This window comes from Tasmannia lanceolata, unplaced genomic scaffold, assembly GCF_043159265.1.
Source record: "Tasmannia lanceolata isolate RefF3 unplaced genomic scaffold, GAP_Taslan_0.1 ptg000012l, whole genome shotgun sequence".
NCBI lineage: Eukaryota > Viridiplantae > Streptophyta > Magnoliopsida > Canellales > Winteraceae > Tasmannia > Tasmannia lanceolata.
In genome coordinates, this window is record NW_027518689.1 from 10,239,788 (window position 1) to 10,249,667 (window position 9,880).

The window sequence follows — 9,880 nt, forward strand, 5'->3', positions numbered from 1 at the left end:
ACATGAACCTGTAGAACAACAACTCTATAGTGATGGACAGGAGATGTGCTCTTTATCTCAACCGGTTCACAACTACATAGCATGTAACTTGCAAGACAGCAACAACACACTTCAGGACAACAAATATGCACTACTAGACGATAATCATGTGCTCTTATCCTATCCCGAAATCATGAACATAGAACATTTAACTTGCCGGGATAGCAGTTACACATTAATGGACAGCAGATGCATTTTTTTTTTATATCACTAACAGAATCATAACAGTGAAGGATATAAATCTATCTGTGCTGAAATTGTGACAATCAAAGATAAGGATCCTCAATTCTATGGAAAATCACAAACTCAAACCATCAAACAATAATCATTGAGCAAAACTTGGGCAAATAACAAGATCAAATGATATTCTAAATGAGAAGGGAAGTAATTACCTCTTTTCGCCTGTTCACCTTACTGAGACTAAAACTGCTATGAACAATGAATAAACTCTCCAATCCAGAATCCGATAAAAATCGGGATATGACCGGAATCCAGCCGGAGGTAGCCGGAGAAGATGAAGATCTTCGGCAAGATCATCAAACTTCTCTCCCTCTGCTATCCTTCTCTAACTCTCTGCTTCAGCGAAAAATGAGATCTTCCTCTTCTTCTCTACAAGCTCTCCTCTGCCTCTCTCTCTCTATATATATATGGGTTTCTCTCTCTCTCTCTCTGCTTCTCCACATCTCTCTATCTCTTTTACTCCATCAAAACCCTAGTTTACCTCCTTATAGATTCACAGAAACCCTTTCTGCAAATCTCCCTTGAAATCTCACAATCTTCTCTTAGATTGGTTTAGGAAACTACCGGAGATGGAGATCGTGGCCGGAGAAGTTGATCTCCTCCCTCTCTCTATCTCTCTTTCTTCCTCTGGTTTTCCCCCTTTTTCTTCAGATCCCAGGTCTCAGATCTCAGATCTAAGATAGCAAGATCGGCCGGAGCTTGGAGGTTCTCGATGAGGATTTGCCGGAGAAAGCAATGGTGGATGAAGAGTAGCAAAGCAAAGAAGAAGAGGAGTTGAGGATTGGGATGAAGGAAAGCAATACAGGTGGATGATCTCTCGGAAATTGGTGGCCGGAGCTCCGGGAATCTGCCGGAGAAGAAAATCCACAAAGAAAACCCTCCCTCTCTCTCTCTGATTCCTTTTCTCAGATCCACTTCTTCTCCCACCAGATCTTTCTTTTTATCTTCAGATCTAATTCTCGCTCTCTCTGAGATCGAGCCATGATGACCGGAAATCGGATCTGCCAGAGAATCAATCGGAATTCTACCGGAGAAGAAAAACCTGTTTGGATCTCAGATTTGGGTTTGGATCTGGGATTTGAGGTGGAAGATGGATTTGTGAGGAGAGAATATGGTTGAAAATTAGATAAAGGGAGAGGGTTATAGCTTCGACAGCTGCTGCTCGGAAGCCAAATCCAAATTCCGGCCCGATCCTGACAGAATCTTGCCGGAGAAGACGACCGGAGAGGAGAATCTCTCTCTCCCTTTTCTCCCTTTCTCTCTCTCTCTCTCTGATTTAGAAACGAAAATGATTCTCCTCCCCCTTTTCTCTGCTCTTCGTATTTTTTTTTTATATCCAAATGCAAGCTGGGATAATGGCACTCCGAAAATTGATGGGCGCACAAAATTTGATTGGCGCGCCCGTCAATTTGTCTTATTATTGTTTGGGTTGGCCCGCTGCAGGATAAATCACCCCCCCTTTCGGATTCGTACTACGCACACTGCCCTGGCTCGTTCACTGAGCAAACGCGCTCGGATCTCGGTGAAATTTTACGGAGACCTAAGGGAGACCTTAAGCTACCCTAGGGTTCAATTTGGGACACCCATTCACTCTTTGGACGAGGTTTTGCACAAACAACGCAAACTTGGGTCAGATCAAAATGGGGTGTCTACAGTAGGCAGCTCAGGCGTGCAGCTGGCATCCTGAGTCCAATCACCCTTTTTTTTACACCATTTTACAAATATTTCTCTCCAGTTCCGTCTGAACTACGTTGGCTTGATCCCTCTCCGCAGGGTACGTAGGTAGCTTGGGTCCACCCAAGTTCAGTCAAACCTTTTTAATAAATATTTTCAAAGATTTCAAAACAAAAGCAAAAATGGGCAAGGACGGTGATTGCCAGGTCACTCGGAGCCCTCTTTTCATTCCATTTCCGATTTACATCGTGATTTTTCGGTTTCCATCGGTTTTCTGACGTTTTATCGGGTTTTGGGACGGGCGATGACGTAGCGTAGTCCCTTTACAAGGATTGTCCTCGCTGAGCCCAACGATAGGTCATGACGATCGCGAGACTTGTCCGATCTTCAGCAGATTAGGATCGCTGGGCTTGATTCCTTTTGAATCGCCCTCTGAGCCTATCGTGTGTTCCATCTTCTTTCCCCTGGCATTTTTGGTTCTCACATGCCGTTGATTTTCCGATTTCTTTCTCTTCTTACACCTTTTAGCTTGTTGTGTGCTTATCTTAGATTTCTCATGCATTCTAGTTTGTTTGTTCTTCTAGCATGCGATCGATTGCCATTTTCTTAGTTTTATCTCTTGCATAGGCTCGCATGCTAGTGTGTTTACTTTATTGCTTTGATTGCTTAGCTATAGCGTTTATCCATTCATCTTAGCTTGATTATCTGTCTAAACTTAGATATTTGATTTCCTTATCTCATTATATCTATCATTATCTGCTTAGCTGTAGCTATGCATGCGATTGTTTATTGCTTTCTTAGATGTGATGAGTTAGGATTAGATGCGATGAGTTAGGATTTGGATGTTCATTTTCTTTGCCCATCCCCGGGTCATGCATGCTTAGATAGACGTTTTCGCGGGGATGATTGTTCCCATTTCACATGATTTTTGCCCAAAACTCTTCAAAGTTAATAATAAATGGCATAAGTGACCAGGTGCTTGCACTTGGGCGAATCGGGGACGCCTAATCCCTTCCCCATTCGTCATCAGGCACGGACCTTTTATATCTCGGGTTATCTGTTGCGACAGAGCACAGCATGGGATCCAGGGCCTACTTCCCTGGATGGCGACTCTTTCTTTGTTTAAGGTGCGTCTCGAATCCGGGCTAGTCCCCGAATCGAGAGGTATCTCACTTTACATCGCCGCTCATGCTGTGAGGGGCACTCTTTCGAGAGTTCCTTGGTGGAGCTCTCCTTCACGTGGATGATCCCAAGACTCGTCTGGGGGGCACGTCCCCCCCCCCCCCCCGCCTCTCTCGGATCGGGGTCCACAGGATGACGACTCCGCTGGGGAGTTTTTTAAACATTGCCTAACTCTGTAAAAATGCCATTTTAATTAATTTTGAAGAAATTTGAGTCAAAACCAAGTTAAATGGGAACTTTATTGTTAGAAATCCAGGGGCACCAAGTAGGTGTGTAAATAAAACGAGGGATTCACACACTGCACATCATATGTTGCCATATTCTTCATTCTTTATTTCTTTCATTGTTTTTCATTATTGGCTCCGAAACCGAATCTCAAAACCGAATCCGAGAGAGGCGGGGGGACGGGCCCCCACGCGAGTCTCAGGATCATCCACGTGAAGGAGAGCTCCACCAAGGAACTCTCGAAAGAGTGCCCCTCACAGCATCAGCGGCGATGTAAAGTGATATACCTCTCGACTCGGGGACTAGCCCGGATTCGAGGCGTACCTTAAACAAAGAAAGAGTCGCCATCCAAGGAAGTAGGCCCTAGATCCCATGCTGTGCTCTGTCGCAACAGATAACCAGAGATATAAAAGGTCTGTGCCTGATGACGAATGGGAAAGGGGTTAGGCGCCCCCAATTCGCCCAAGTGCAAGCACCTGGTCTCTTATGCCATTTATTATTAACTTTGAAGAGTTTTGGGCAAAAATCATGCGGAATGGGAACAAATATCCCCAAGATAACGTCTAGCTAATCATGCATGTCTCGGAGATGAATAAGAAGCACACACAAAAGAAATGAAAGACATGCCACCTAAGAATAGCTAGGTTATGCGTGCCATGCCTAATTGGTGTCTATGTTCTGGTGGGCAAACGCATGCATTCTACAGCTAAAGGTATAGGATCTGTACAGGAAAGTAAGAAAATACAGTAAAACATACAATATGACAAACCCTAGACTCTAATGCGATAATTGACTCGGACCAAGATGGCCATCCATCTTAGCTGCACTACATATCCCGGCCTCGGGAAGAATCAGAGCCAACGTAGTTCGGCGACCTATGCTAAACTACAATGCCTAACCTTCTAGGACCGCTATCCTAGACTCGATCAACTAGACCTGACTAGTTTTTAAAGCTTCTTGCGCCATTACTTAAGTTCGAGTGAATGGTAATTTTTAGGACTCCCTATATGCCCTAACTAATGCAAGTGGACCCTACATCCTATGTGTGACTTGGCTGTGTGTCCTAAGGAAAACCATGGGCTCTCTAAGCGCGTCCTAGTCTAGCCATCGGTTCGACTAAGTGTCTAACCGACCACGACTCGAGGCCTCCTAACTCTGAGGACACTCACACGACAGGACTCAGCATATCGACGCAAACATGACAGACTTCTAAATCTAAGACACCCCAAACGCCTAGGACAGACTCCTAACTCTAGGGGAAGATCTTTTGAAAATGGTTTGCAAGGTTATTTTGAAGAATTTTTATATTTTGGGAAGATTTGAAAGGTTTTTAAGCTTATGGAAGTTTTTGAAATTGTGAAAGTTGTGGAAGTTTTTGAAGTTGTGAAAGTTGTGAAGTTTGTGAAGTTTGTGACTGAACTCAGGATGCCAGCTGCACGCCTGAGCTGCCTACGTACCCCTCAGCTAGGGATCAAGCCATCCGTAGTTCGGACTAGAATTTCCTAACTACTCCTAATGACTCTTGATTTTTGAGATTTTTGGTTTTTCAGATGTTTTTGATGTTTTTTGACTCAACAGGACAGAATCCTATCATCATAAGCGTAGGATAGACTCCTGATATCCCGCAAAGGTTGGACGGCATCCTATACTTTGCGGGGGGATTGGCCGGAATCACGACTCTGCAAGGGTTGGACAGCATCTTATACCTTGCAAGAGCGGATAAAAATCACATGACTTGATGAGAGGATGGACATAATCCTAACCCCTATGATGATAGGACAGACTCCTGAAAGACTGAAGGACTGACTCCTATGCTGAAGACTGACTCATATACGAAAGGACGGAATCGTAAACTTTATGAAGGGATAGGACAGAATCCGAAACTCTACAAGGGTAGGACAGACTCCCAAACCCTAGGATGGTAGGACAGACTCCTAACTCTATGGGACAGACTCTAAAGAGGAAGAAATCCCTTAACCTGCGAAAACTCTAAGGCAGGAAGGGAAAGGGGTGGCTCAAGATACATTCCGTCATAGCCTAAATTTAAGAAGATGGAGCTTTTGAAGAATGATGAAAGGATCATACACTGATGCTAGTCCTAAAATCTAGCAAAGATTCCAAAAGTAGGAGAAAATCCTAAGAAAAGAAACCAGAGTATCGGCCCGAAACCTAAAGAAGGAAGAAGGGAATAAGATGAGGAAGCGCTCCAAGCGGCTTCATTATAGTCCCCTTTTGTCTTCATAAATGTCGAAGCCACAAACTGAGCCTCCGAAAAAACGAATTTAGGAACCAGAGACCCACTCTTATACTGTGCAGACATGCGTAGTAAGAAGTCCTAAAGAAGAGACATAGAAATAACGAGGTTACATGTCAACTAAGTTGAAGATGAAATCTATCATTATTACACACATCATTCAAAGACACCAAATATACACATTGAGAGAATCGATTGAAATCAAAATCACATCAAATGGACAAATCCTAGTTCAATACCCTCTAAATGAACTCCTCAAGGTGCAAGTGAAATCTATAAGGCATGGTACTATCCCTGAGAAGAGAGGTACTGACATTCATAAAACCAAGCTCTGATAATGAGGCAAGCTGAAGGAGACGAGTTGAGTCTGTATGGCCATTCAAATTCATAAAGCCAACATCACAAGCCTAAAGACATCGGTACAGACACTACCCTTTGTTTTGGTATTCATACTAACCTCATCACCCTCTTCCCTCCATTGTTAACAGGCATCAAGGATCACTAAAAGGAGAGATGCAAGACATCAATTCAAATGAGAGAAACAACGCGCTTGTATGCTCTTACACGACATGGATGCACTGACATTTGTTCCAAGAATATGAAGGAGAACTCTCCTAACTATTTGCAAATGAGATCAAATTTATGAGATGGTGTCATATCCATGTCATCAAGGCATACACACTAGAATTCAAGAAGAATAATTCCAAGTAGAACCACAAATAAGAAGTGAAATTCATTGCAAATCCTTTCAACCTAAACCTCATGATATACTTAAAACCTCACACTGACAACTACAAGGCCTTTGGACCTCCTGCGATGTGCTAACCCAAACATAGTAGACTTACATCATTTGATGTCCTGAATATAATGAACTCACACCATCTGTGCTCTCCTTTCAAAGTATGCCCAAAAGAAAATCTTCCCTGCAGAATACTTAGCATCTCCCATTCATGCCAAGTATTAACGCTTAAAGACTCAAAGGAGACTACATTTAGGAGTTTACCCCTTGTCTGCATCCAATGAAGACCTTTGAATATGAACTTGGTCAATATTTTCGAAGCAAGAAGCAATCATGCCAGTTGAACCATGGTTTGGTCCTGGACACACAATTTCTAAAAGAGACAACATGGAATTTGCATTCAATAATCCTAAAATACACAGATCAATTATGCGACTAAAAGGATCAGAGGAATTGCAAATTTATTTGGCCGAAACTGACGAAACAATTTTTTTTTCTTTTAAACTCATAGAACCAAACAAAGCCTGTTAGGCTACATAAAAATATCATTAATAGCGGGCTGAATTATCAAAACGAAAATAGCCTCTATAACTATTACTGCAATTTCTAACACAAGGCATTGTTGAACATCTTTGTGATCATAGAACATCAAAGCATGAACCAAAGCCAAAGATGAGAACAGAAATCAACAACCATACGGCTGTTCGGGGATTAAAATCACTCCAACAAAATTAAATTGAAATTCAATCACTCATCAGACCCCATTCAAACAAAGACAATCGTATGAGCCTTAATTCATCATTAGAAAGAAATGTAGATGCTACCTGAGTGTGTTGCTAAAGATGGGGTCGATTTTCCCTTCTTATTTTTTCACGGGTTCTCTTCTTCTTTCTATGTATATTCTCCCTCCTCTCTCTCTCTCTCTCTCTCTCTCTCTCTCTCTCTCTCTCTCTCTCTCTCTCTCTCTCTCTCTGATTTTTGCAAATGGAGGGGGATTTGGGTCTTATAAATGGGTTTTAGGTAAAAACCGAAATGGGTTTGGGCAGAGATGATGGTTGAGATGGGAAGAAAACAGAGGAGAAGAAACTGGTGATGAGGGTTCGGCCGGAGGTGGTGGTACGGGCGGCAGCTTGGGAGTGGCAAATGATGATAGGTGGTTTTAATGGAGATGGGTTTTAAAAAAAATGGTAGAGGGTGGTTGGTGGCGGTGGAGAGTGGCTGTGGAGGAGGATTTTCGAAGTGGGTTTTGGGGGGAAATGGTAGAGATGACGGCTGAGGTGGCGGTTGGGGGAAGGGGATAGAGGTGGTTTAAATGGGTTATGGTGGAGGGAAATGAGAAGAAGGTGAGAATGGTTTTTTTTCTTTTTTAAAAATGGGTTTGGGTGGTTTTGATGGAAAATGAAAAATGGGTTTTGAGGGGAGGTGGCAGAGATGGAGATGAAGGTGGTGTGGATGGAGGCTTGCCGATGGCGAGGGAGGTGTTTTGGCCGGAGAAAATGGTGGAATGTGGGCGATGGTCGGCGGCGGCTCCTCCCTCTCTCTGTTTTTTTTTTCTTTCGAAAATGAATGAGCTCTCTTTTTTTTCTTTCAAAAACCCTAGCCCGACGGCTTATTTAAAGAGAAATGGCGAATTTGTCCCCACTCTTCTTTACCTGGACAGCCCCCCCACCCCTCCCTAATGCGTTTTTAGTTATTTATTTGGTGAACAGGGGGGCTGATTGAAAAACAAGGGTAGAAATTTTCTTCTCTTCAAACGATCCTGACCCTTTGATTTGATCCAAAGGTCCCTAAGGATTGCTTACACCCTAAGTATTATCAAAATTCCAAAATTGCCCTTCTAGAGATGACAAATCATCATTTTACCAACAAAAATATCTTGTCTTTTTTGGAAAAAGGAGGGTGATATCCACACAACCATGCTTTGATAATTCACCCTATCACAACCCAACTTTGATTACTGCACCCACTTCGCCCGTCTTATTCTACATTTCTCGCCCGATTGCCATGAAATTTTGCAGGGGTATCTCCGAGAATACTAACAACCTCCTGGGGAATTTGTACCCAGGAATATGCACAATAAGATGCTCCAAGACTCAAACCTTCTTCTCATTTTGGGCCCAGTCCCTCGGGAATTTGCGGAGATTAATTTCGGGACATCTTGGGACTCAAAATTTGGGAATTTTATTGGATATTCAATTTTGGGGACTTTAGGGCCTTGTCAAAATGGGGTGTCTACACCTGCCCTTCTTCAAGGCCGTCAAAGGACTCAAGACCGCACCTTGGACAGAGAAGTGTCAGGTTGCATTCGAAGAGCTGAAGCAGTACTTGTCCTCTCTACCACTATTGACAAAGCCGGAACCGGGTGAGGAGCTGCTCCTATACCTCTCCGTGAGCCCCACGGCTCTAGTAGCCGTTCTGGTTCGTGAAGAGCACAGCCAACAAAAATCGGTCTACTATGTCAGCAAAGTCCTCCATGATGCCGAGATCAGGTACCAGCGGGTCGAGAAGTTGGCCTACGCCCTGGTGATGGCAGCCAGGAAGCTGAGGCCTTATTTTCAAGCCCACACAATAAAGGTCCTGACCGATCAGCCGCTCAGGCAAGTTCTCCATAAGCTGGACACCTTAGGATGACTCGTGAATTGGGCCGTGGAGCTGAGCAAATTCGATATCCAGTACATGCCAAGACCAGCAATCAAGGCTCAAGTGCTGGCAGACTTCGTGGCTGAATGCACCGTCCCCCAGCAGATCACCGGACCCGAAATAGTCCAAACCCCAGCTATGGAAAAGGTAATCACAACTGAGGAACGAACAGAAGATGGAACTGAAACAGAAATCATCCCCGTACCCGCAGGACAGGATCCATCGACCGCCGAACCACTCTGGGAAGTATACGTGGATGGATCTTCGAACAAGGGTGGCTATGGAGCCGGCCTGGTTCTAACCGGGCCGGACAACTTCACTTTAGATTACGCCCTGAGGTTCGGATTCCGCGCATCCAACAATGAGGCTGAGTATGAAGCCCTCCTCGCCGGAATGAATCCGCAGTTCAGACCAGCGCCCAAAGACTGAAAGCATGCTGTGACTCCCAGCTGGTTGCAAACCAGATTCAAGGGATCTATGAAGCCCGCGATGAGCATATGGTCAAATACCTCTCCAAGGTCCGCCAATTATCCAGCAAGTTCAAAAGTTTTGAGGTCATCAGAATCCCCAGAACAGAAAACACAAAAGCAGATGTGCTATCTAAGTTGGCTGCATCCGAATACACGAATCCAGCCTGTTGTGTCTATGGCCCCGATCATCAGCCCACTCCCCTTCGCAGTTTGGGGGATGGACATCTTGGGCCCCTTTCCACCGGCCTCCGGAAGGTGCGCGTTCGTAGTAGTGGCCATTGATTATTTTACCAAGTGGGTGGAGGCTGAACCTCTAGCCCAGATCACAGAGCAAAGCGTGCAGAACTTCTTTTCGAAGTCAGTTGTTTGTAGGTTCGGGATTCCCCGCATCTTGATAACAGACAACGGGAGACAATT

The 9,880-nt window shown here is 44.2% G+C and overlaps 1 protein-coding gene across 1 annotated transcript; it reads left to right on the plus strand.

Annotated features, from left to right (window-relative positions):
- Window positions 1-8,576: 8,576 nt before the first annotated feature.
- LOC143888530 (uncharacterized) lies at window positions 8,577-9,422 on the plus strand. The gene is made up of 2 exons (XM_077392984.1): window positions 8,577-8,927; window positions 9,027-9,422. Exons 1-2 carry the CDS (start codon window positions 8,577-8,579, stop codon window positions 9,420-9,422), a joined length of 747 nt encoding a protein of 248 aa, XP_077249099.1.
- The last annotated feature ends 458 nt before the right edge of the window (window positions 9,423-9,880 follow it).

What these genes read in the sequence shown, in the direction of transcription:
- LOC143888530 (XM_077392984.1), top strand. Translation starts at nt 8,577, where the DNA reads ATGGGGTGTCTACACCTGCCCTTCTTCAAGGCCGTCAAAGGACTCAAG. An exon ending in TTCAAGCCCACACAATAAAG is followed by an intron (nt 8,928 to 9,026) that starts GTCCTGACCGAT and finishes TTCGATATCCAG; the next exon opens with TACATGCCAAGACCAGCAAT.